We start from the raw sequence: 27779 nt of genomic DNA, 5'->3' as shown, positions 1-27779 counted from the left end.
GTTGAAACAGAAAAATGTAGACACACATGGAAGTGAAATGGGAAAGTGACAGATGAGAGAAATGCTAAAAAGCAGCTGAAGTTAGACAAAAAGCTAATGGCTAATGGACTTGGTCATAGTTCAGACTAGAAGCTGGTGGTGACAGAAAAACTGCCTGGTTTAGACCAAAGGGACATTAGAAACGAGACGCAGGGAGGAAGAAGAGAGGATTCTCAGGGATGATTTGTTATGATGAAATTAGCCGCAGCTGTTTGATGATAATGATGCTGTTTAGCTAGCCTGCCAGGCAAGGCAGGACCCCCTGCTAATCTTATTTAAAAAGCAACATTATGTATTTCCTCTATGGGGGAAAAGGGCTGCTTTTATGAGGGTACATGCCTGATTTGAATGTAGATACTTTACCAGCGTGTGCTTGATTGCGACAAACCTTTTGTCATTATAATCGGTGGACAAGAGCTTGTTGCGCTGTAGTGAAGGAGGCAGTGGGTGCTAATAGGCTGCTGTCATGTGATGCACTTGTTTCTCTGGATTTGCATGTGTGCGTGTGGATGGAGTACTTTGTTGTCTGAATGGGGCAAGCCTGTCAAACCCATCTGTTGGACCCCCATAAGACCTGTTCCGGTTGCCATGGTAACAGCCTCCTTATCAGTGGAGAGGGGATATGAAGGGTGTGTGCACATGATTTTCTCCCCACCATTTTATATCGCTGCCGGCTGCAGTGCACCTTAACATTTTTGTGTTTTCTCAATGTATATAAATTGTACTTTAGGTGCTTTTTACTAATTTATTTATTGTTCTCTTGGACTCACATACACCAGTTGATGGTGTCATTCTCCACCTGTTGAGCACACAGAAAGAAATATTTGGAAGCCTTTCAGAGTCAGAGTCCACTGTACTAGTGAAAAAAAAGAAATAGAAAAGGATAAGCAGAGCTTTTTTTGTCAGTTTTCTCCTCCTGTCTCAGCACGTGGATGCTGAGACAAAGGCTGAGCCGGTAGAGGAATAATGTGGCGCCTTGCTCCCTCTGGTGGCTGATTTGTTGACTTCACTATGCAGTCTGCATCATGCATCAGTCTTACAGCCTATATTCTCACTTATATATGTATGTATCTTTAATTTATGACTTATGTTTGTGTTTCATCTGTTTTACCTGTATGTCTAGATCATGTGATTGCCTCCTATTGGCTGGCAATACTATACAGATGGTTGTTCAAAGCCCTGACGAAGGCCTACAGTGGTCGAAACATTGGCGTGAATTAAACAACCCCCACAACTCCAATTCCAGAACAACTGTGTAAAATATAAATAAAAATGGAACGCAGTTATTTGCAAATCATGTTCAGCTTGTATTCAGTTGAATACAGTACAAAGATGAGATATTTCATATTCAAACCTATCAACTTTATTGTTTTTTGCAAATATACACTAATTCAGAATTTCCTGCAACACCTTTTAAAAAAGTTGAAAAAGAGGCAACAAAAGACTGAGAAAATTGAGGAATGCTCAAAAAACATCTGGTTGGAGTACTCCACGGGTAAACAGGTGACAGTTTTATGATTGCCCCAACACTTTAAAGGGACAGTTCACCCCAAAAATACACACATTCTGCACGTTACAAAAGCTTAACTTCGTAGTAAAAGATTTCCCTCTTTCTTCTGCCTGCAAACCTCATCTCCTTTCTTTTCTCTTGGTCCAACAGGTGACCCGTCCCCTCCCCGGAGTCCCAGCAGGCAGGCATGGCAGACGGTCGGCAGCCAGATGAGCACTGGTCCACAAACGGCCAAGAGAACGGCGAGAACGGCTACTCCGCCTACAGCTCAACCTACAGGGAGAACGGATACCACGGTGGGGCAGCTGCACATCCTGGAACAACAGGTAGGAAGACGGACGCAGCCTGTTTGCGAGTGCGTGTGTAAGCACATGCATGCAGAAGCACTGTGTGGGTCACTGACATTGATTGAACTGCCTACACACTGCCAGATGGGTCTGCAGCTGTGTGTTAATGTGATTGGTTCCATGGTGCCAGACAAGGGCAGTCAATCCCCAACAGGCACTTGAACAGATCCAGTTGTTTCACATTTGAATGAGTACTGAACATGAACAGTCTTTGCTTAATATGGGTCTCTTGTGGGTCAAACTACTCAAGTAATTAAAAAGTATAAAGTGCAGGGCTTCTAGACATTTCTGGCAGTAAAGCAGAAAGCTTGTTGACTCTGGTTGGAAATACTCCAGGCTTTTAGTAAAAAATGAAGGATAGGAAGCGGGGTGGGAAATTGACTGTTCACTCATAGTAAATCATTATTAGCATTTACTAGCCTTTCATATTTGTCCAGCATCTAGTTGGTGGCAGCTGCTAATTTCGCACGTTGATAAGAGGTTTGTTTTGCAATAAAGCTTTTTTATTTTATTTTATTTTACAGTGTAGCACATTGAAGACAGTCGTCTTTCAGGAACAGGCTTACTCTAAGGTTTTTGCACTTTGCCTCCAAAGATGAGCATACAATTTCTCAGATAAAAACCAAAAGGATGTCGAAAGCAAGTAGATGTCAGACTTACTGCAAAATTCCTATATTCTGTGTCCAAAGACAGAGAGTAGTGGGAAAGTGGTAGAGGAGAGGAAGAGAAGGGGTAAGACTTTATAATAACCATCATTAATAAATGGTAAATTGATAACATAATTAATTTAATTTGAATTAACAGTTTACTGTCTAAACATTATTTGGGTGGCTATAATTAAGTTGCAATTGATGACTATTATACCCTACATAACTATGTATGTTACTATGTATGTATGTATGTATTTATTTTAACCCAAACTATCTTTTCCTAAACCTTCCCAAGTAGTTTTTGTACCTTTATTTTGAAATTATTTTGATGTATTATGGCGTATTAACTAATGTTTAATTATTTCAATTTACTGTCTATTAATGATGTTAATCATTAAGTTTTTTTGATAATAAAAGGAGAGAGGAAAGAAGTTAAAGAAGAAAAAAACGGGAAAAACAGGAAAAGGATTAGACTTAAGCAGATTATTTGGTGGATAACTTTTTATGCCATGCTTACCCGGCACGCTTTGATCATACGCATGTGTACATTTGAGTGAACGTGAATGAATGCAGATAATATGTTTTTTTTCAATGTCTTTTAATTTTTTTAATGGTTGCAATATGTTTTTACGTCATCTGAGGTAAGCTGGTGCTCTATCTGCATACATCCGCACTCAAAGCCCAACTATCCACTAATCAAATCCTAGAGGAGCATGGGATTTGCCTCCACAACTCATCCCACAAACACACATTATGTCAAACTCAAAGCGAGGCCACCCACAGAGATGAGGTCAGCAGAGCTGTTCGTTTTTCATCTCCTTCCTCCCATCCACGTCTTGTCTTCCTGGTGTTGTCTGTCTCTCTTTCTCTCTCTCTCTTTCTCTCTCTCTCTCTCTCTCTCCCTCTCTCTCTCTCCCTTTCGCAGTGGATGACTCAGCCAATTTGCCTCCCTCCCCTCCCCCCTCTCCATCCGCTGAGCAGATTGGGCCCGTGGCACAAGGTACACCTACACACACTTCTACTAACCACTCAGACCATTCAGGATGAGAGTGTGAATGGTGGTGAGAGTGGTTAAAAACAGGAGACACCATACACACGGTCCTGAGGGTTTTCGAGAGATGGTTTCGTTCTCAAAAACGTGGCCGAAAAAAAAACTTCTCCTCTTTCTTCTGGTCCCTTAGTGTTTCATCTCAGGGTTCTCTGTCGCTTTGCATGTCAGCTGATCGTCATGTCACCTTTAAGGAGTCTGCAGCATGTCACACTGTCCCCTCCTGTCCACACGTTAGTTCATTTTACCAATCGTAGTTCAATATTAGCCTTTGGTAACACTTTATAATGGTGCCTGTAAGGTGGCCTTATAAGATGCTTATTAACATTAATATGGGTTAGTAAAACTTGGATTATAAAACAGCATATATATGTAAGCACTTACAAGAACCTTGTTAACAGTTTATGGACTGCAAGAACTAATTTGCCCATTATGTCATCATTAAAACTTCACTAAGCTTTTGTTGTAGCTTTATTAAGAATTTTAGTTTTAGTTATTAGCAGTTAACTGTGCATTTATTAGAAGTTAACTATGTGGGCAGAAGCAGCTGACTGTTAACTATGCATTCATTTGCAGTTAACTAGCATTGTTCACATTTGCAAAATGCAGACTTAAGTGCTAGTAGTTAAGTCTGCATTTTGCAAATGTGAACAGTGCTTATTAAGATTAGTAAATCCTTGATTAATATAACAAGCAGCTTATTACCTATTGATTTAAACTTATTAGAGGCACCTTAATATAAAGTGTTACCTTGTTTTCGAACAGATATTCGTATGTTATTGGAGTCTTTTGTTTTTTCACACTACTTTAGCCCACTTCTGTAGGACAAAAGCCTCAATGGCTGCTTTCCCATGGAAACCGCACGCACACAGGTCACACACACTGGCTTTGATGCATTCACTTGCTTATTAGTCCACAAATAAGATAAGAATTAGCAGTCAGCAGGCTTCCTAACTGTATGTTCAGTGGATGTCTGGTGTTGAGTAACGGAAAACATTTTCCGTCAAGGTTTTTGTCATACGGAAGTGGGCGTGGTTTCATTTAAAGTAGGTTGGAGAAACAACAGACAAACCCTAGATACTAGAGCTAGCCAACACAAGCATCCTTCCTCCTTTTAGGCTGTAGTACATAACCTGCCACTGGAGCCCTTCATCTCACACTAGTCTCCTTTCCCCTCAGAACATTTCCTCTGCTGTTCCTTTGTTCATTTTGTCCATTGATTTTCTCAAGGAGTAAATCACAGATTGACTTTCAGCTCTTTACTCACAGAAAACAGTGCTGTCTGTTTTCACATCATTTCATCCTTGCATGTGACTTGCAATCACCAAAATGTAGAATAACGTATATATAGTTCCACTTAGGGCTAATTATTATTTATTTATTTATATATATGAAAAGAACAAATACTTTTTTCTTTTTTCCTTTTTTCCTTACACTTTTTTGATTTGTTCTGTAAAAATGGAAAATATTCTGAAAAAAGTTGAATTTTATAGATGTTATTATTCAGAGTTAGAAATATGTATTAAGATGCTCTATTATTTCAAAACATAATGTGCAAACTCTTACAAAAGTTTTTTTTAAGTTCATGTTTCATATTTATTGATCAAGACTAGACTTTGACTTGACAGTATGTTGATTGCATCCCATGCATCTCCATCAGAGCTGAAAGTGTCTTGTAACCCCAGTTTTATTGTCCTACATGTCTCATCTATGTGTCTCCCCTCCCTGCTCAAAGAAGATAAAGTAGAGGTTGTCAGTCAGCAGCAGGATGAGGATGAGGAGGAGGCTCCAGAGGAGCCCCACAGTTATCCGGAGGAGGTGGCATATGAGCAACCTGGAGACATGCTCTTAGAGCAGACAGATTATTTAACAGAGCCCCAGGCTTTGGGCTACCAGCAAGCCCAGACACCTGAGGTCCTCAATGGAGGAAGTCATCAAGGTGAACACAGCCCATCACAAACAGGTGTGTGTGGTTTAATGTGGTTTTGTGCGAGTGTACTGTATGTCTGAGCAACTGTTCATCCTTTCTTTATGAAAGCATGTTGGAGTGAATGTCCATCACCTATTTTGTATGATCCTCTTGTGCTCTGTTTATGGGTACAAAGACTTGGCGGTCTTGATTTATAAACTGTGATGCACTTTGAGCTTTGCTGCCAACCTTCCTGCAGCTTTGTTGCTCTTGAATCCTTAAGCTTCTGCTCCAATACCTGAAGTTGCCATGTGCAAAATTATTTGACATAGCATTTTGATTTTGGGCTTTTTCATGCAAAACATAACCATTTGCTTTTCACGCCTGATCAACCATATTGTCGTTGATCATTTGTGCACTTTTGTATTGCCAGCTACATTGCAAATGCAAAAATCACTGTCTAAACTGTCAAGCATTGTAGACTTGAGTGTTGCTAGAATTAGATGTCTGTATATTTTTATGTCGGTTTTGCTGGAATATCGTTTGCAAGAAGATGTTTCTGAGTACACCCACTTGTATGGATCAATGTATTTTATGTCTGTAGTATATCACTTGCTTTGAGTTTCAATATTGTTTTCATTTCATCCCAAGGCAAAGGTTAATTCTGTTTTCCTATTGTTACTAAGAACACACTTTGGGCATTACAATCCACCCTCATTGGACATGTATCATCATCCTTATCTAATAGATCAATTGAATTAAGAATATACCTGTAATAAATTTACTTAGCCATTTTAATCCAAGCAATATCAAGATTCATTCATATCCACAGTATTCCTGTACTTGCAGCAGAAACTGCAATGACACCATTAACTTTAAGTTAATTACATCAAATAAAAGTATCTTTCTTTATCATCAGGTTGACCATTTTTTGTCAATCTTTGTGTATTGCAATAGGAATTCAATATATTTGTGTACATTTATTTCTTGTCATCTAACATCATGCAACTCATTCCTTCATTCCAGTTCTGCACGCTCTTAGGTGCTGTGATCCCCCCTGTGCTGTTGTGGCCTGCTGCAAAATACACTGTGCTGTGTGTTTTGCTTGATGGAGAGCTGTATCTATGTGCAGAAGGCTTCGGCTTGACTGCATTGGCTCGCTTTTGTGGATGCTTCAGGCAAAGCTTTTAGCTAATGTGACTCAGCACAAAGTTGTACAGTATCCTTTAAACTCACAGCCCAGCCAGAAGAAAGTATCAGTAAGGCATCGTGTGAGTCTGCCATGAAAGAAGATGAACCTCAAGTGCCGTCGCTACATCAGAAGCAATCAGCAGTTGAAACCGCTACGCCTGAAGGTGCAGATCTCGCCTCGATTGAACCTCCTCCTCCTCCTCCTCCCTCTGTGAAAGAGCTCTCTGAAACCTCCTCAGTTGAGCAGGACAACAAAGACAAAAAAGATGTAGTAGAAGGGACTGCTGAGAGCGACCTGCTCATAGAGTCCAAAGCAAAAAAAGTAGAACAACCTTTACATACGGTGGAGATATCAAATCTTAAGGAAGCAGACAAAGAGGGGATTATCCCATCCAGCAAACCAGCAGCCCCTATGGATGAAAGCAAGGAAAAACCCATGGCCATTGAGGAAATGAATAAGGAGGGCCAAGATAGTGGCAGTGATGTCAAATTACATGAAAAAGTGGACCAAATGCAAGAAACAGTCAAGTCAAGTCCAGAACCTGGCACAGAGGTAAAAGTCACATCAGATATTGTAGCAGAAAACGAGTCAGGAGCAAAAACGTACTTTGAGACATCCTCAAAAAGTCACGAAGAGGAGTCACCAAAAGCCCAAAGCTATTATGAACTCAGCGCAGCAACAGAGACCAAGTTAAGTGGGGGAACTGAAAGCATTACACAGGAGCTCGAGGAACAACAGGAGATTAAAGCCAAAACATCTTCTGGTAAAATGTCATTAGAACAAAGGAGTCTCTCCCTAAACATTACTGTTGGGTCCTCGGCAGGACAAACAGTGACTACAGAAAAATCAAAGGCCCTCGCAGAACGGTTATGTCCAATCAGTGGAAGCTTTGACGAAACTGAGGTTTACCCTTCAACACCATCTGTGGACAGCCAACACCAGTTTCCTCCAGCTGTCTCCATTACCCCAACGACCACCGAATCACCTGAAGATATCCCCACAAAGGTAGACACACCTTTTCCTTCTGATAAGCACAGTCCTAGATTTGAAGATCCAGGTAGCCTCTCTGAGATGTTGGACCTGGCTGGAGCCTTGCCTCGACCATCATTAGAGAGGAGGGAGTTTGACCACATGAGACGAAAGTCCATGCCCACCAATGTATCAGCTCTGGTGGGGAGTTCTTTGGCCAAGCTTGCCTTGGGAGACCAAACTTCGAGAGTGGTGGAAGGGGAAAGCCCCTTGGAGGAACAGGGCTATTGTGTCTTCAGTGAGTACTCAGGGCCCATGCCTTCTCCTGCTGATGTACCCAGTCCTGGGGACTCTCCGCACCAGCGTTTCCCTTCTATGGAGAGTGAAGCTGAGGAGGAGCTTGGGGCCATGGAAGTTGAGGGTGCTCAAAAAGAAATGCAACAACAAGATAATAAAGAAATTATTCCTGAGATAGCGCAAAAAACAGTGTTTGAAAAGAAAGATCCACCAGTTAAGACAACCCTGATTCTTGAAAAAGCTGTGACAAGTGGAGTAAAACCTGATCGCCTACGAATTCCAATGAATTCTTCAAAAGACAGACTCAGTGAGTTTCGTTTGGAGAGTGGCTTGCCAGGTGACATAAAAATCCAGGCAATCCCTGAGGTAGACGTTGAAAAAGACCCCTCCAGAGAGGCTTCTCCTATTCCACCAGACAATTCCTTTACTTTTTCTCTCGCGGAAACTGGATGTAAGGCTCCCCCAACTCCCACTACTCCCAAATCCCCAGATGATAGCCCCTCAGAAACCAAGGTTACCGGAGAGAAGCCAAGCAAAGATGTCATACCGGAAGTCAAAGCAGAGAACGATTCTGAGGCTGAAAGGACTGATAATCAGCAGACAGAGTTAGACAAGGAAATGCAGAAATCTGAGCATGAGGAATCACAAGAAAGAAGTGATGCACCAGAAATACCATCATCTCAGTCAGTAGAGAGCACAGAAAAAGATAAGAAGAATGAAAGTGTGCGTGCAACACCTACAAGATCAGAAACAATAGAAAAGCAAGAGTCCTCAAAAGCTGTTCAGGATTCAAGCACTGAAAAGCCCATAGATGAGAAAAATGCCCAAGTCAAGGTACAGGAGGTGACTCTAGATAAAAGCTCACCAAAGCCACACATATCATCCCCAGTCATCATTATACCTCAAGCACAAGTAGAGGAAGAACCAGATGAAGATGATGATATTGAGATTGCCGAAGAACCTCAAGAGATGATGGAGGAAGCTGAAGTGCCTGTGCTCCCCAAGACAGATCAAGCCAAAGAGAGTCTAATCAAAGACGACAGGAAGGAAGAGCAAAAGACAGAGCAGATAAGGCTGATGGTAGGTGATCAGATGTTGGAAGATGATCCCAAGTCTGGAGCTGAAGAGTGGAGTCATAGTGCCCAAAACAGCGATGAACCTGCGACAGACAGTTCGCACTTGTCTCCATGCTCTGATCATGATCAACCAGTTGAAGGTGGCAGAGATGAAGGCTTTGGAGAGGATAAAATAGCTGAAGACACACAAATAAATACAGACAAAGGGCAGAAAGAGCAGGGCGAGGCTGCAAAAGAAGATAAAACAGGGGAGCAGAAAGTGGAGGAAGTTGGTTCTGGTGAGGTAGGTGAAGAGAGAGAGCAGAAAATGTCGAAAGAAGAGGATGAGAGGGAGGAGAGGATGGGTGAGGAGGAGGAGAAAGACATCGAGATCGGTCAGGAGGTGGAAGAAACCTCTGATGTGCTCTGCCAGAGAAGTCAGACAGCTAATGATGAAACCACCATGGATGTCTCCATCCTAGATACAGACAGTGGCTGGATGGACTCACAAGGTACCCAGAGCTTGAAAAATTAAATTAATGACTTGCAAAATAAATGTTTAAAACATTTAGTGTGTATATAACATTTTTACACCAAACACTAGCTAACACTATAAAGCTTTTGCTAATGTCTTTTGTACTGAAGTTAGCTCCTAGCTAGCTAAGAATGTGGAGCTTTAGTCCTCTTTTAATTCCTCTCCACTGCAGATGAAGACAAAAGTATCATGACTGAGCAAATCGAAGCCCTTCCTCAGATCCAGAGTCCTACCAGTACACCTGTGGTGGACAGACCCGCTAAACGGGCCCCTGGCAGAGGAAGGGGCCGCCCTGGCACTACTGAGAGTAAAGTGTTCCGCAAAGTAACCAGCCATCATCCACCAAGAGAGGAGATGAAGAAGAAAAAAGGTTCCAATTCTGTATTCAAGAAGTATTGTTTAGCTTAAAGGAGCTATATGTCAGAATTGTATTTCAAAACAGTCAAAAATTAGCAACAGAAGGTGAAGATATGACTGTTCTGACATTGTGTCAGAGATATATATGTAGATGATGTATGTGGATGATCAAAATTAGCATGCTAACTAGGATGCTTTTGCTCATACTGTCTCGTAATACTACCTCAAGAGGCAATAGTCAGCCACTGTAGTGTCTAGTCTGTCCTCAGTCCAACAACATCAAGGTGGTTTTCTGGTTTTGGCTCCTTTCACCCCAGAGTTGATCCCTGCTCAGGCCTCCAAAGGTGGGTGCTGACTGATGCCCAACCTACCTCACGCCTCTCCTGTCACTGTCTCCAATTCATTATGCATTGTCAATGTCACTGGCAAAGATGCAAGATGTTTTGCTAGACAATACCACGGTTTTAAGAATCCTGAACAGAAGCACAGCAAATTTGTTGGAAAAGCACCTTGGGAGGCTTCTGAGTCTGGTTCCATTATGCTCAGCCAGCTCTGGTTCCACACTGCATTCTGCAGGCCTTAAAACCTCCTCCTGTCTGCAACCTAAAGCTCCTGTGTGAGTAACATGAACACCAACAGTCCTGCAGTGAAGCTCCCAGTCTGGGCTGAGTCAGCTATTAGGAATGCTATCTGCATTGTTAATTGAATTAATTAGCTCACGGCATCTTAACTTTCTGGTGATATGCTGTCCCTTATTTGTTTTAGCGTAAACAGGTAGCTAATTCTTACATATAGCTCCTTTAAAACAACTCTGCGTCATTTTTTTTTATCAAGGCACATGTTACATTTTTTATATTATGGCAGTGTCACTTATTGTTGATGATAACTTGATGTTAAGCACAGATTTCCTCTCTGTAGCACATTTAACAAAGGTTTAAATGTTGGTATAATCCTGTTTCTCCTCTTTGCTAGTAGGCCTGAGGAGGGCTGACCAGAATAAGGTGTCAGCCCTCCAAAGTCGTTCTCCATCTCGAAAGAGTGTAGCCAAAGCGGCAGCCAGACATCCTAGGCCCGCTCTGCTTCACGGCTCTGCTAGACGCAAGGCCACAGGTGAACACTCTTCACCAGGAATCACTGCTGTGGATAGAGAGAGTACAACCAAATCTTTGCAATTTCATGTGTATTATATTTAGACTGTCTTCAAAAAACAAGACAAAACAAATATTGCGGATAAATTTCCATAAGACCTGACAAATGCTGAATTATTTATTCTTGCATTGTTGCTACAATAACAGATATTGACAGTTTTGATGACTTTGCACTCTCTCTATTGATGGCCCTTTAACAAATCAAGCAGGTGCAATGTAGCTGGCAAAAATCATGTGCTGCTTACCCATATTTAAAACGTCATGTATGGTCTTTTTTGTATGAGCTCAACTGCTTTGTGTTTTTGTTCCAATTTTATCTTTGTCAAAAGTCAAATATTTACTCCTGCTTTGCCTCATATTCATGTTTATTTCTGCTCACTGATGCCATATTTGTTTCTGGTTTCTTTTTCTAATAGCTAAATATCACTTGTTTATGTTTGCTGGAAATGGCTGCATGTTGAAGGTTGTGTGTTTGGAGTGACTGAGATGTCGGGGTGTGATGCTTCACATGTGTAGAGGGTGTTTCAGTGATCTCTGTCATCTGGATGTGTCTGCTGTTTGAGCACAAATGCAGCAAAAACTACTATGGTGTCAGACATTTATGTTTGGACTATTCAGAGTACTTTTATGAACGTGTAGGTGTGTTGTGTGTAGACTCACACTCGCAAATATCTCCCCTCGCTGGTGTGCGTTGGTCATTACAGCAGGACTCTTTCTTCACAGGTGTGGAAGGCCATCAGCCCCTCAGTGTGGCCCACCAGTCCAGGGAGAGGACCACTGTAAGTACTGTCAACTGTGACACAAACATTTAACGCCTGCGATTATCGTCATCACGCATTTCTTCTCTTTTTGTGAATGTGTATTTTCAGAGCAGTGGAACTTACTTTCTATCGACAGACAATTGACACATATAAACAACTGAGCGTCAAATTATAACGCTGGGCTTGTCTTGCGCTCCTGCAGTTTTACAGCCTGTCCATGCTTCCTCAAGTCTGATGAGGAGGGTGCAGGGCGGGACAACTTGCTTCAACTGCAGATTGTATATTAAGTAGATATTCAATCTATTTAATATACCATGTGTTTGGACTGCAGTGATAATTTTATGTTGCGCAATTGTTATATACTGCTCCTCCAATTATCTCACTGAATTTAAGTAATTTTAAGGAGTATTACTGTACACTCTTGCAAAAGGTTTGTTTCAGTGTATTTCACATCAAAACTTGCATGGCAAACTTGATGTTTTCCTCCTTTTTTCCATTTCTGCATGTTTGAAAGTGTCTTTTTCTATTTTTCTCTGTGTGCGTATTCATTTTGTCTTGCATGCCTGCCTCTGTTCTTGTGCCAGTCTCGACAGAGAAAATCTGTGAGTATAGAAATCAAGTAACAGTGGGCACTAGGCAGGCAGAGTTATGTTTTACTGTTTTAGAAACAACACCTGATGTGCAGTAAAGGGCAAAGGCATCCTCAAAAATATATTGAATTTCATCTTCCGCCTGTAACCACCCTTGCAAAAACATTTTTCTGTTTCTCAGTCAAGTCACATCTGTCTAAAAGTTTCATCTTTTCATTCATGTCCTCAGTATAAACATCTCCATCCATGCAGGGATTTTCTTAAAAGAAAATTGCTTTTGTACATGTTGATCATTCAGTGTCTTGATTTTTAAATGACCTTGGCTTTTAGAAATCTTTAGAAAGATATCTGAAGTGGGGGTCAGCAGCAAAATGTACTGCAGCCATCTAAATCCTCAGTTTAAGTAAAGATACTGTGAAATAATAAGACATACAGTCCACTTGCATGTAGCGTCTCTCTTCTTGTAAATCATAAACATTTCATCTTCACTCCATCCCATCTCACTTCTTCCCTTCTCCATCTGTTTGTCACCTCTGCCCTTGTCAACATCACCCTCTGCATGCTTTCCCGCTTCTTGTTGCGGCTTCGCTCCAGAGCCCCACAAGGGCCGTTCTGTTAAAGATGGCAGTTCAGCGCCGGGCGTCTGATCACCACCCCCCACGGCCCGGCTCTGCCTGTAGCCTTAAACGGAGCCCCCTGGTAGAGGCGGAGCTCAGTGAGGTCCGCCCCTCCTCTGCATGTGCCCACCAGTCCGCTCTGCCAAACAAATGGGCAGAGAAGGTAAAATTAAAAGGACAACAGTGGATTGATAGGTAGCTGGAACCAATGTCCATGCACGCTGCGTGTCATCGAGCCGTTTTTATTGACTCCTCAGTGTGTGTGTCCATTCAGGAGAGAGCGTACCGCAGCCCGGAGAAGAGGTCGTCCCTGCCCAGGCCTGCCAAATCTCTGACACGACACATCCCTGCTGCTGAACAAGACGACAACAGCACCCCCACCAGGCCAACCTGTAAGAATACACACACACATCCAGCAAGTTTGCCTTCTAAATGAACTTTACATCAGCAGACTGCGCTTTACGCTCTTGAACTTATACTAATGAGTCCTCAGTCATTTCTTTTTAAAGGGTAGCTTCAGTATTTTTCATCCTGGACTCATGTCTAAATGGGGGCAACAATTTTTGAAATAAGCCCAATTAGTCCTGTAAATTAGTCTCACATTATTTTATGTCTGACAACATTTCTGCAGCCCTTTTTAAAACGTAAAATACATTTGTGTTTAACCAGAAACAGCTGTTTTATTGCTCTCGCCAAACTAACCAGACTCCCTTTACAAAGTGGTCATGTTAAGATCATCCTTGTCATCTTCATTTAAAACTCAAAAGAAACAAAATAATACTCGGCAAAAAGATCTTGTCTCGTCTTTCCGCTGCTTCAACAGTCACTCAACTCAAATTCATTCTTAATTCGCTGCGTTAGGTGTGAAAATGTCGGGAGAGGAACGAGAGGGAGGTGATTGTTGGAGCAGTTGAAAGAGGAGTCAAGAATGAAGAATGATGATGACGATGACTATGTTAAATTCATTGTTTTGTAAATGGAGTTTGTTGTGTTTAGCAAGACCAATAAAACAGCTGTACCTGGTTAAACATATTTCACTCTTTAAATAAAAGTCTATTTTGTAAAGATCCTCTCCATAATGTTGTCAGACACTTAAAATAATAATCTGAGCCTGTCAGTGGCAAAAACAAGCACTATGGGATTATTTTGTTGCTCAGTTTTGCAGCACTCTCCCTCAATACTGATTCAGTTTTAAACATTACTGTCTCCATTAATCACTTAGATAGACATCATGGGAAAATAGGGTCCAAGCTGAAAAATACATAAATTACCCTCAAATCATTTGACTAAATCTTAACTCCGACCACCTTGCGCCTCCTGCCCTGCTTTTCTCTGCTCCCCCGTTCCTCCCTGTCCTTTTGCCTCTCCCCTCTCAAAGCGTTCCAGTCCAGAGCGGACAGCAGGTCTGGGAGAACCCCTGGTATGGCAGGTAGACCACCTAATAGCTCCTGGTAGTCCAATTGCACCCTCATCATCAACATACAGCATCTGGTTATAAGTAGTGGTGGTAGTGTTTTTACTTCGGTTTGGACTTATATAAGCGAGCTTCATTCATTGACAAAGCATTCATTTGTTCATCTTGGTTGCACATTATTCTGAGGGGTGTTTGCAGGTTTCAAAAAGTCTTCTGCAAATAATACGCTGACTATAAATACTTCATACAACCACATGTCAAATAATTTGAACTATCCTTTTAAAGGACCTTCATTTTCCAATCAGAAACATAGTGGTCTAAATTTCATTAGAATATTTTTAAACTGTATTAAGTTTGGATTCATCAGACCTGCAATAACCTTATCAGAGGAACAGGTGGGATCCATAACAACAGGTTGCTACTTCCTGCTCTTATTCAGGATGTTGTTGGTTAAAATCCCATTGGTCCAGCACCAGTATCCTGGCAACAAGCTTCCAGCGTTAAATGAATTCAGCTGCCGTTGTGTGTTTTTCCCACTCTTTGTTTGACCTGGGTTGTTTGTTTTGTGGAAACTGAGCAAATTTGCCGACAGCTCCATGAGTGTTATGTTTCCTTATCATTATCATCAGAACCAGATGACGGATCGAACGCTCCAATCCATCTGTTGCTGTAATGTTTTTGTCTCTATTTTTGTCTCTGCTCCCCATCTGTCCTTCCACATTTTTCTCTTTGTCTGGAGTGTTTCTGTCTTCAGGAGGGTTTTCTTCCTCCTCTTCATCATTGTGAGCAAAATATATCTGTTCTTCTCTAAAGGCACAGAATCGGCACGTTCCCGATCAGTCCGTAGTGGCGCCTCCACCCCTGGCTCCTCCGCCGTCACGCCCGGCACACCTCCTAGCTACTCCTGCCGCACCCCAGGTTCGCGCACCCCCGGCAGCCACACGCCCAAGTCCTTCAGCGTCCTCCAGGAGAAGAAGGTGGCAGTGATCAGGACCCCACCCAAGTCTCCTTCCTCAGCCCAGCGGCAGCTGAAGGTCCTCAATCAGCCCCTGCCTGACCTGAAGAATGTTAAGTCCAAGATTGGCTCCACCAGCAACCTAAAGCACCAGCCGAAAGGCGGACAGGTAACCAGGCTAAAACATGACGGCCATAACGTTATTCAAGTTGTAATCACATACATGGATACATACATACATACATACATCACATCTGGATTTAAATATTAGACTCTTACGTGTGAATTGTCTATAAACAGCTCTAAGAAAGACATCTATTTACATAGATTTGTATCATGACAAAATGCATTGCATTTGCCTGCATTTACCTAATTCTGCCACATGGGGGCAGTAGAGGACAAAGTTATATTGTACACCTGAAAACAAAAACATTTAATTTGCCTGAGAAAGGCTGAATAATATGTTGCTTTTTATATGTTCTCTCAGTATTTATCAATCAAGACTAATACTTTTATTAACTTCAACTTCTAATCAATATTTTTCTTGGATTAAACTGAGTTAATAGACCTTATTTTCTTTTTTGTAAAATAGCCTTCAGTTACTTTTTTAGACGGGTTAGATTTGAAAGGGCACCTGTAAAGTTACCTAGCTTGTTGTTTTAATAAGCACAATTTTCTGTGAAGGATTTTTTCATATTTATAAATGATCAGAGTGCCAGGTTGAGATTGTTAAAGGGGCAGATTTGCCGCAGGCTGGCAAGTAAATTGGCCTGGTTTACACCTTGATTTATTGTAGCTGTGCATGAATCATACACACAAAATGCAATACAATGTGCTGTTCAATTGTAGAAGAAAAGCAAATAAAAGAGATTATAGGAACATTGTAACAAGCTGTGTAGAAGAGACAGGAAATGTAAGTTCAAACTGGGATTTTTCTCTTGTCAGAGAGAAGTATAAATGTCAGAAAATGCTCAAATATCTCTGCTCACATCTTCACTATCACTCACTGTCTGACTTGCCTCTAAACCCGCTGCCGCCACTTCCTCTGACTGTCCTCTCCCTGTCTGCTGTCATCTCCGTCATCAGCTCCCTCAGGCCTCTTCCCCTGACTTACCCTCTGTCTTCCCTCTCCTTACCTTTCTCAAATTTGAAGAAGGACGAAAACCAGCTTCAGATGCACTAAACAAACCGCATGGAGCAGATTTTTAAAAACAGCTATTCTCTTAAGAATATTCCTCTCCAGGAGCCGTCGACCTGCAGACCCTGGGGATCTGCTTTCGTCATCATCATGCAGGATTTTCCCTCCAGCTCTGAGTATTAATAATTGCAAAGCGGAATTACTTATTGAAAAGTTGCATCAAGGACACAGAATGAAAATGAATCACCTCGCATTACTTTTTCCTCTTTGATTTATAGGTTTCAACCCTTAAAAAGAAGAGTGTAACAGATATGTAGCACACAACAGACAGTCTTAATGTTCCCGGAGTATTACAGGGGCGAAACCTATTATTAACCTCAGTGATGTATGGAGTATGAGGCGAGTAATTGTCATTTTTTCCAGCTCTTCTTTCCTTTTTGGGGAGAAATGTGACACAGGGGCAGAAATTTTTAATGAAGCTGGGTGACGCACAGCATGGAGGAGCAGCACAGCAGGCTCTGTGGAGCGTAGTCTGTGCTGAACTGGAGCTCTGTGTCACACTAAAATGTTCATATATGAAAGACATTTTAATAAAAAGCAAAAGAAATAAATTTTATCTGTTAAAATGCCATTTGGTAGCAATTAAGACATATTTATCATTACATGATATTGTATTCACATGTAGAAAGCAACCCCACTTAAAAAAATCTGAACTGTCCCTTTAAGATTGACTGAAAACCCAAGTTGACATATTCATTATGCTTATTTTTTATCTGAACAACATGCCTAAGTTAGAAATATTTACATTAATATTATAGAAAATCAAGAAAACCAGCAAATATCCACATTTCAGAGGCTGGACCACTGACACATTTGGTATTTTTGTTTTTAAATGATTAATAATCAATCGTTAAAATAGTCAGGGATTAATTTAGTTTGAGTTGATTAATTAACTGACTGTTTGTTTCAGCTCTTATATAATATCTAGCATAATAACTAAATGAAATATTAGGGATGTAACAGTACCAAAAATTCAAGGTACAATAATACCATGATAAAAAAAAAAATCATCATCAAAGAAAAGTGATGAAAAAATCAGATTTTATAAATAATGAATCTGTTGTGCACAGCATTTTTGGTTCATATAAAATTTATTTGTCCTTTTAACTTAAATTGCCTCTGCTTTCCTTCTTTAATAAAACAAAAGTAGCCAGCTATGACCTAAGCATGTGCAAAAAAGTGCATGAATTTTCTGTAACAAATGAATATTTGACTTATGTATGTAGAAATGCAAAATGAAAACAGTGCAGCAGTTAGTAGCAGTCATTTTATAAAATAAAATAAATATAATCATGAGACATGATCAACAGCAGATATCGTCACAGTCTGGTACAGTATCAAAGCATTTTTATTGAAATATTCAGTATATTGTTGCATCCCTATAATTAATATTATAGAAAACCAGCAATATCCACATTTCAGAATGTGGACCAGTGAAAACTGGTAAAATTAACGATAACCAATCATAAGAATAGAAATAGTAGTGATTAATTTCCTTCGTCAGTGGGTTTTGTGCAGGTGCATTGTCATTGGCTGACCTTGCAGTTGTCTGCACTGCAACAGCTGTATAGGGGACAGGTTGTGTAGGAACTGAAAAAAGGGGGAAAAAGACACTGAAATGAATAGTGTGTGTGTGTGTGTGTGTGTGTGTGTGTGTGTGTGTGTGTGTGTGTGTGTGTGTGTGTGTGTGTGTGTGCATGCAGGTGAGACAGAGCTGTCAGAGAAACCAGGTCAGGGCAGTGTGTAGACCGCAGACGGGGGCTCCTGTGTGTTTTCCCTGAACCTCTCTCTGTTTTCTGTTCGCTCTCCTTCTGTGTCCACTTTGGCTCTTTGAACAACGGAGGAGGAGACATTTTTTTTTATTCTTTTTATTTAGCAAGACAACACAAACTGGTGCAGAAATACTCTCACTGGTTGTTTTAAACCACCAAAGCTCGTCTGTTTACTTGTTTGGTTTCAGTTTGAAGGTTTAAGCTTTGTAATATTAATCACCACCTCCATCAGCTCTTGTATTTTTAATTTGGCATCAGTATCCAATTTATTCAATTTATTTACTTATTTATTCATTGTTCTATTTATCTATTAAATTTAACGAGGCCAGTGAGATTATTTCTGCCTTCATGGTAGCTCTGAGAAATATCTGTAGAGCTAAGCAACAGCTACACTGGAGCGGCTGAGAGAGGAGAATAGTTTGGATTATTTTAAATGGAGTTGTATGAAGTACTTACTTATTTACAGTATATTACCTATATAAGGTCATCCTAAGAGTAATCGCTATCAGTTCAAGTGTGTTCAAGCTATATTTTGAATATTTTGGATTTGGATTTGTGGCCGATGATGGTTTCCTTTTAGAAAAGAGTCACATACAGCCCCACTTCGAATAATGTGAACTATCCCTTTATGTGCCTTGCTCGAGGGCACCTCAGTGGTAACAGATAGGGAGGGCCGAGCGCTGCCTTTCACCTTACCCTCACAGATTTATACTGTTGGTTTCAGAGATTGAACCAACGACCTTCTCGCTTCACAAACCTTTAGGCCACCACTGCCCACTAACCCGTAAATGTAAATACATGTTAAATGTAAAATGCATGTAAAGACACATTGATCACTCATCGCACACTTTTCTAAATGAGGCACATATAGTGTTTTCTTTTTTTATTCAATTTTTTGTTTTAGGTTCAAATTTTACACGAGAAGCTGGACTTCAGTCATGTTCAGTCAAAGTGCGGCTCCAAGGATAATCTGAAGCACACGGCCAAAGGAGGCAATGTATGTACGCCTTTCTCTTTTCTTTCTCTTTCTCTCTCTTTTCTTTCTGTCTCTTCGAAGCTGGGCCTGTTGTAGCTCTCTCTCATGCTACTTTTATGTGTTCATCTGTCAACCCATCTGTTTATTTCCAAAGTGCAACACATCCATGTTACTTTTGTCAACCAAGAAGCAAAGTCCCCTACTTCCCTCTAATAAGTGATGTTTTTTGCTGTTTCTTTGCCCCATCCATGTATTTATTGTGTTTAGTACTTGTAAAAATAGTGAGTGGACTTTGCACTTTGGAATTAAATGCTTTCAAATATATTGTATGCTGTAACAACTCTTTTCAAAGCAGGGACAAGTTCAAGACTCAATGGATTTCAGCACTAAACGTGCAGTTTCTACACATCTCTGTTAAACGCCTTTATCCCTGCATAAAAACCTGTTTTCTGTGGTCTGATCAGCCACAATTCAGATGTCTCAGCGCTAAACTGAGTGGCGACAGATTGATAGGCCGTGGATTCGAAATTGGGACACTTTTACAGGATTATTTTTGGCAGGAAAGGGGGGCTATTTTTAAGCTCCCCTCTCCCGATCCAGCTTGAGAAGCCATCAGTGTTTGCTGTTTGTTTGTATATATAAAAAAAAAAGTCACCCTGTCATTCTCAGGTCATGATTCCGAGCGTTAAACTGGACTTTAGCCATGTTCAGGCTAAATGTGGCTCCCTGGACAAAATCCAGCACGCGGCAGGCGGAGGAAACGTGAGTGACATTCATAAAAACTCTCTCCCAGTTCTCTCATTTTAATAAACCCATTCATTCATATGGAAGCCCAGTGCACTAACGTGATTAAAAAAAAGCTTAAGATCCTCTGAGTCATTATAATGAGAAACTTCCTTCGTATCTCTAAATAATGACTTAGTATCTCAAAATAATCAGTTACTTGAAATAATGAATAATTACTTTTAATTTTTCTCACAATAATTTTAAGATATTAACTTATTATTTCTCATTATAATGACTTATAGAATCTTTTTTTTTTCATCACATGGGCTTAAATGGTCCCCATACATTCAGATGTGAGGGTCTTTGTGTAATATAGTAGTGGAATGTTTTCATCTTTATCAGCAATATTATATTTATTAATATTTGTGTTGACGTTCTCTACATAGTGTAAACAGCCCTTTACAGCATGCGAGGTTTGTACTCACACTAATTCAGATCACTCATGGACAATAAAGTTTAATTGAAGCAGCTGCTCCCTGCAGCGTCATGCAGCGTCTGTGTTCTGTGTCTGTTTGATGTCTGTGCTGTTCCTGCGTGCTTTCATGTTAACCTCCCTCCAGGGAACCTACAGCAAGCGTCTCCGTGTCCCCCGTGGGGACAAACGTTGATCGACTTAATCTGCCCCCATCCACAGATTTATGCTGTGTCATCTCATCACGGCCGATTAATAACATCTCAGCTTTCTCCTCGCAGCATTTTACGTCTTTTTTTGTAGCTTCCACTTCTGAATGACGTTTGTAAAGCGTATTGATTTTTTTAAATATTTTTTTCTGGTAAACAACTGTTGATGCGTGGTGTCTGCTCTGATCTACAGATCCAAATCCAGAGCAAGAAGATCGATGTGAGCCATATCACCTCCAAATGTGGCTCCATGTCAAACATCCGCCACAGACCAGGTGCTGTGTTGTTTAATTTGGGGGCTCTACATTCTTCTTTTTCACACACTTGAGCATATGCACACGACATCTGACAAGGCATTTAAAGATGCTAGTACTTTGTTTGTCCTTCATTTTATTTGTCCAAAGATTCAAGCATGTCTTTATTTAGCCTCATAGTGCAACATCTGACTGAAGTTCAAAGTTAATATGTAGATATTTAGAGATGAAACTTAATAACTAGTTAAATAGATATAAAAATCATTTAGAGATTTATTCATTGTATTTTTTTTTTACTTATTTACTTAGGACAGAGCACAGTAATCAATATTGCAGTTTAAACTTCAATGTAAATGTGCTGGGGTTAGCTAATAAGCTAATTTCCATCAGTAGTTCCTGACCAGGTTATAAAAAATTAATCCTGATCATCAATATAATCCTTCAACAACTACTATAAAACAGTGCAATTCAACACATAAATACATTAGATAAGTAACAGAGATATAGACACAGAAAATTTAAAACAGGCAATAAAAAGTGTAAAAAGAGATCTTAATTATGAGCATCAGTTAGGTTTTTAAAACTGCAATTATATATGCAATATTTATGATGATGATGGTGATGATTATGGTTTTAACCATATGAAACTATGTACAGAGTCAAGATGGTAAGTAGACAAAGTTGTTGTATTTATGTACCGTGTCCTTCCATTGCACTGTCGTGTGTAATGTGAGATGCTTTGCCCTGAGTGCTGGCCTGCAGGCGAGAGATGCCCCGTGGGTTTGACGCTTTTCTTCTGCTCCTTGCTGTCCTGTTCCCAGGGGGAGGCAACGTGCGCATCGAAAACGTGAAGCTGGACTTTAAAGAGAAGGCGCAGGCCAAGGTCGGCTCCCTGAGCAACACCAGCCACACTCCTGGAGGGGGGAATGTCATGGTAAAAAAAAAAAAAAAGCACACAAATATACTGCCCTGTCTGTGCACACCAAGGAAACTAAAAAAGTATCACATATTCAAAGAAACACGTACAGACCTCTGATTATTAATTGGGGATTGGTAGGCAATAAACTAACTCTTAGCTGCAAAACAACAGGTATAGTGTCAAATATTACAATAACAATGTGTTATACATCTTAAACTTTATATATCTAAAAACCTTAATATTAAAGTGTAAAGGAACCTCCTCCTCTGCTTGCAAGTATTTGTTCTGGCTGTTTGGGGAAATTTATTTTGGATTATGTGCTTGTGGTTTCCATACTCCTCAAGGAGAACAGCGGTCTCATCTTTTTCTTCTGTCTGTTTTCCATTTGGAGAAGTTAGCTAAGGCAGGCTAACCAAGTGTGTTAGCCAAGCCAGCAAACTACTGTCTAGTAACATTAAAGAGTGATGTAAGTGAAGCGTAACCTTGGTAACTGGACTGCACATTCCAGTGAGAAAACCTATGCAACACTTTTAAGTGAACCCTCAGCTCATGGGGAAATTAAAGTGAAAAACTTGAACCTAAAGTCTTTCTCCTGCAACCACCAGATCGAGAGCCACAAGCTGAGCTTCCGGGAATCAGCCAAAGCCCGGGTGGATCACGGTGCAGAAATCATCATCACCCACTCTCCTGGCGTTGAGACAGGTGGCACCTCCCCTCGCTTGTCCTCCGCTGGCAGCATCAACCTCCTGGAGTCGCCCCAGCTCTCCACGCTGGCCCAGGATGTCACGGCTGCCTTGGCCAAGCAGGGCTTATGAGCAGGCTGCAAAAATCCACCACTCCTCCTCTTCCCATCAATCTCATTAAACTCATCCAGTGTTCTCCCAAGATCCTTCACTTCTGCAACACGACCCCCACGTCGACACTCTTGACCCCACAGGTTCTCCAGTTGTAGTTGACTTTCTCGTCCGTCAACGACCCTACCAGCGGGATTTTAAAAACTGAATTCTAAGATTATTCTTCACTCGCGCCCAGTCACTCTATTTGTTTTTCATTCACATTCTTCACTCTGATACAGACTTTTCTGTTTTAGACTTTAGGCTGAATGCAAAGGTTTGAGTGGATGTTTGTCTAAGAAAGCAGTGATGGTTTTACGATTGTACAGCGATATTTAGTGCGCACGGCATCACATTCCACTTGTATGGGGGATTAAGGTGAACTCATGCATACTGTCCATTCAGAATTTATATGGTACTGAATGCAAGATGTAACTACTAGATACTAGACGCTAGTCTTAAAGATGTGTGAGAGACTTAACTTACAGAAACATGGCGTGTAACTGTACCTGCAAAAGAATGGCTGAAGAGCATGTCTGCTATAAAATGTGACTTTTTTAAGTCAAACGACATGATTTTTTTGTTTGTTGGTTTTAACCTTATGATTTCCTGATATGTGCTGAACTGTTGGACAAATTGTGTTCTCTTGTTATGTTTTCTTTTTATATATATATGTCACTGTAGTGGAAGTTGTTCCAGTTTTTGTACGTTCCCTGTGGCTGCACTGGCTTATTAGCACTTAAATGTGGATAACCATTGCAGTTGTGTCGAGTCAAGCGCTAAAAAGGCTAGCTTTCCAATAGATTTGTCTTTTTTTTATTCTGGGCTGCTCTTTTTGTTGATTTTTACATTAGCTCTGTGATTTTATTAGGCTGCAACAATGCTGTTATGCTGGCATGGCAAATAAATGCTAAATAAATAAATTAGATCTATTTGGAGGAAACTTTTCAGTGTCAACGCCTAGGGTGCATTCGACTGTCTGTATTTCAAGGCCTCATCATGCTCCCAAGACCTTTCTCTTGCGGACTGGGTTGTTCGATGTCTTTGAATGGGCCTGATGTTTGTTTGAGAAGTGGAAAGTATGAAGCTTTATATGAAAACATTCCATTGAAAGAGCAGCTACTTGGCCCTTTTGTGCGATTGAACCCGTGACTTCACAGGAAATTAAACAAGGATGAAATGAAGAATGGGAGTAACCCTCTACTAGCAGCTGTTAGAATTCATAAAAAAAAAAAGAATAAAAAACATAGCCTATTCTCTGCTCACCATTGTGGAACTCCTCTGCCCCCTCCTCCTTTTCTCCTCCTTTCCCTGATGTCAGTTATCCCCCCAGTGTTTTTCTGTGCTTCCTATACTCCTATTCCCTCCCTGCTCCCTGGCCCCTCTTTGCCTGTGTAAGTGTATTTAAACAAAAAAAGACCATGTAGATGTGTGCACACTTTTCCGATGTTTGAGACGTACTGATGACAAATGCTCCTACAGGATGACAACAACAGAAATAAAAGAAAATAAAAACTGGTTCACTCTAGTGTCTCGTTTGAATTCTCAGAAAAACTTGTGGTCAATTTATCTCCAACAGGCATTTTTTTTAAATCCAGCATAGAAACACACAAATATGTTGGTATGTTAAATCTGTGATGAAAAATTTGATTTACCCTCATGCTTTTATTGTGAAAAACATGTCAAGATTTTATTATTATTCAGAATTTATTAACAGTAATTAATGTAAGTGTACGTTTGTTTGGGGTACTAACACATCTTGATTTATATACTTAATGTAATAATTTTAACACATTTTCCAGCACTTTTGGATTGTGTTTTCTTATTGTACTTTACGCTATTTTTGTCTCAATGCCAGTTTCTAATTAACGTCACTGACTAGTGGTGAAACACGTGCCTGATAACGGAGACTCCAGGAAGTTCCGTCCGAAAAATAGTCCGCCACTTAACAACTCATATGACGGCGAGTTTTCGTGTTGTTAAACGGTGCTTGTACGGATAAAACAAACGAGATACGACTTTTTTTTAATAAGTGAGCTTTTAGGAGAACTGGTAGGCGGATTTTTCTACATTTCGTTCCTCTTCGTTTCGTTTAACACTGGGAAAGTTAGCAAAATTCCGTTAGCTTCACAGTTAGCATACACACATTACAGTTAAGGTAACGATAAGACAGCAAGTTAGCTTGATTGTATTTTGCCAGACTTTTTCTTGAGTATTGCTACATTTATAATGTGAGGGGAGTCTTTCTATTTTAGAAAATACTGAATTTATAGTGTCCGTTTGACTTTAGGCTTATTTTATATATATATCAATCGCCCCTTCTCGGCAGCCATTTTTAAATTAGCCTAAGTAGCTGAGTAAACACAGGTGTGAACAGTGACACTAATTAAGCTTCTTGCGCATGTTTGCCAGCTAAAATTCAATAGAATTGTAATACTTATTTATAGTGATGGCTGTCTGCAGCAGCATTAGTGGAAAATAAGTTTACTTAAAGGGTCATTCCACCAATTTTACACATTAAGCCCAACTTTCTTGTGAAAAACAACCCTGATGCTGGGTTTGAGGATTTATATTTGAATTCTAGTTTACAAACTTGGGGTGTGGAGTTAGAATTGTAGGATCTATGTGTTTTGGGAGTTTAACTTTTTCTTATCTGTATCTTGGGAGACCCCCAACTTTATGAAAATGGACAGCTTTTAGGTACTTGTGCTGTGCAACTCTCAAATCGACCTTTTTCACAGATAGGAAATAGAAGAGAGTTATCAATGGTACTTGTGTTACTGGAAAGGGTTCACTGGTAATGTTTTGGTTCACTTGCAGTGATAACGTAGTTCAAGTAGCTGGTCATTTTGGGCATAATAATAGATACAGGGACATACTAAATAATATAAGGAGTAGGGATGCAACTAATTATTATTTTCATTATCGATTTATCGTTTAGTCTAGAAAATGACAAAAAAATGTCTAAATTAATTTTGAATTCAGTACTTTTACTTGTGCAGTGCAATATTCTGTAGTTTTGTCTTGCTAGTTTTAGTGCAGTAAATACCACTTCCCTCACTGTTCACGCTGTACCTTGTCCACCTGGGTTATCAAACAACCTGTTGATATTCAGATGGAGGATTATCCCTCAAGTGAATGCACCATCTGGATGCAATCCAACGCGTGTTTGCACCGGTTTGTGTTTTGGTCATGCAGCAGCGTGCAGATGCAAAAAGCAGAGGGTTAACATCTGTCCCAGCTGCACACCGCGTCTTTCAGCTCCGCCGATAAATTAGCACCGACGATCAACTGTCGCTGTCCGGCGAGGGAGGTGCTGAAATCAGAGCGCTCTCTCCTCCATCTCCCCCCACCCACCCCCCTGCTCTCTATCTCTCCTCCTCTCTCTCTCTCTCTCTCTCTCTGTCTCTCTATTGCCGCCGACCGACCGACACTTGCAGCCATTTTACGCAGGACGAACCCAATCATGTCGTGAGGGAAGCTCGCTGGTCACCTGGGCACAGCCAGCAGCCGCCGCGCGTCCCGGTGGTCGCACACAGGCGGGCGGACAGGCAGGCAGGCAGGCAGGCAGGCAGGCAGGCAGGCAGGCAGGTCCCGGCCAAAAAAATGGTGAAGAGGAAAAGCCTGGACGACAACGAGCCGGAGTGCGGGAAAGGAATACCGTTTCCCATCCAGACCTTCCTATGGAGGCAAACCAGGTTAGTGGAAAATTGATAACAGGTGTTTGCCGTTGCCCGAAAATAAGGAGGATTTGATAGCAGCCGTGTCATATGAAAAGACGGCTGCATCTGTATCATAATAGGCTTCAAAATACATGCATTGCCTCATTATAGCCTAATTCAAGCTGTGAATGGGTGACGGTGCCTCTGAGCCTGTCAGTTCACCGGATTCATTGAATGTTTTAAATGGAGGAAGGTACATGGTTTTTTTGCAAGATTTGAATGGAGATGGGTGCATATTGCATGATGTCACACCTGTAAAGTGGGCTAAAGAAAATATGATGAATATGTGGATGAGCTGCAGTGCTCATGTTTGTACGAAATGTCATGCACAGTGTACAGTCTGACATTGGATATTTAATAGTCTAACCTACATTAATCATGTTTTACGATATATTTTTCAGTGCATTTCTGCGTCCAAAGTTGGGGAAACAGTATGAAGCATCTTGTGTGGTAAGTCTGTACATTGCTAAGCTCTGGATAGGACAGTGTCATTTTGATCTATGTAAGAGAACAACAGGCATTTCTTGTGGAGGCAGTAATCAACTTCAGTCACCCTCACCTGCTGATCAGGAGGCAGCATGGGAAAAAATTACACCACAAGGTGGCATTCAGAAATTCAGCTCAGCAAAAGTATAAATACAACACTTGTTTTTGCTGATGTTTTTCATGATCAAATCTAACACTTCTTTCTCTGCATGCGAAAGGTCTGTTTGTCACAAATGTGTTAAAATCTGTGTTTAGTGAGCACTTCTCCTTTGCCAAGATAATCCATCCACCTGACAGGTGTGGCATATAGAGATGCAAAGTAAACAGCATCATTATTGCACTGGTGTAAAAAAAAAAAAAAAAATGTAGCACTTATTGCCTTTGTTGGTTGGGTTGTTTAGGTTTAGGCATCAGGAGTGATTGGTGAGGGTAAGAAAAAAAGAGTCAGCCAATCAGAGGCAGGAAACAGAGGAAACCATTTCATTTCATCGGTCTGTTCCCTAACAAATCATTACAATGTTTTCTAGCCAGCTAAAAAGTTAAAACATTATATTGTTTGCTAGCTAGCTAAAAAATTAGCAAAGCAAGCAAGTTTCCCCGACTGGCCCCGCCCACGAGTTCCTGTTTTGCCCATAGACTGCACACATTGTAATGATATAAAAGAGACTTTTCTCAGCTCTTGGAAAATTTACAAATATAAAATTTCAATAGATCAAAAGTTTTTTATCATAATAATTAATAATTTACCTTGTTTGCAGTTTTAGGTGTACTGGAAGAAAGAAGAGACTAATAATAAAACTCAAAATGAACTTTGAACTT

At 40.6% G+C, this 27779-nt stretch overlaps 2 protein-coding genes across 6 annotated transcripts in view; both read left to right on the top strand.

Annotated features, from left to right (window-relative positions):
• Positions 1-24270, top strand: part of LOC146304602 (uncharacterized) — a 75287-nt gene extending 51017 nt beyond the window's left edge. Inside the window, exons 4-19 of one of the 5 annotated variants that reach the window (XM_084713394.1) lie at positions 1700-1875; positions 3472-3546; positions 6742-9528; positions 9724-9921; positions 10884-11018; positions 11780-11835; positions 12402-12419; positions 13002-13187; positions 13299-13416; positions 14403-14453; positions 15252-15562; positions 19268-19360; positions 20009-20101; positions 20940-21021; positions 21822-21934; positions 22525-24270. In XM_084713394.1, coding sequence (XP_084569520.1) covers positions 1737-1875; positions 3472-3546; positions 6742-9528; positions 9724-9921; positions 10884-11018; positions 11780-11835; positions 12402-12419; positions 13002-13187; positions 13299-13416; positions 14403-14453; positions 15252-15562; positions 19268-19360; positions 20009-20101; positions 20940-21021; positions 21822-21934; positions 22525-22734 — 4665 coding nt within the window. In that variant the 5' untranslated portion in view covers positions 1700-1736 and the 3' untranslated portion in view covers positions 22735-24270. Of the gene's footprint in view, positions 1-1699; positions 1876-3471; positions 3547-5588; positions 9529-9723; positions 9922-10880; positions 11019-11779; positions 11836-12401; positions 12420-13001; positions 13188-13298; positions 13417-14402; positions 14454-15251; positions 15563-19267; positions 19361-20008; positions 20102-20939; positions 21022-21821; positions 21935-22524 lie in introns of those variants that run through there. The other 4 variants (XM_084713390.1, XM_084713391.1, XM_084713392.1 and 1 more) reach the window with 4 other exon arrangements.
• A 1911-nt stretch (positions 24271-26181) lies between these two features.
• unc80 (unc-80 homolog (C. elegans)) overlaps positions 26182-27779 on the top strand; it is a 54949-nt gene continuing 53351 nt past the window's right edge. The window contains exons 1-2 of the mRNA XM_084713352.1: positions 26182-26450; positions 26876-26924. Coding sequence (XP_084569478.1) covers positions 26359-26450; positions 26876-26924 — 141 coding nt within the window. The 5' untranslated portion in view covers positions 26182-26358. The remainder of the gene's footprint in view (positions 26451-26875; positions 26925-27779) is intronic.

The sequence above is a fragment of the Lutjanus erythropterus genome, chromosome 24 (assembly GCF_056507025.1).
Source record: "Lutjanus erythropterus isolate fLutEry1 chromosome 24, fLutEry1.hap2, whole genome shotgun sequence".
Classification (NCBI taxonomy): Eukaryota; Metazoa; Chordata; class Actinopteri; order Lutjaniformes; family Lutjanidae; genus Lutjanus; species Lutjanus erythropterus.
Note: the sequence above shows the minus strand (reverse complement) of the source record. Positions and strands in the feature narration are given on the sequence as shown.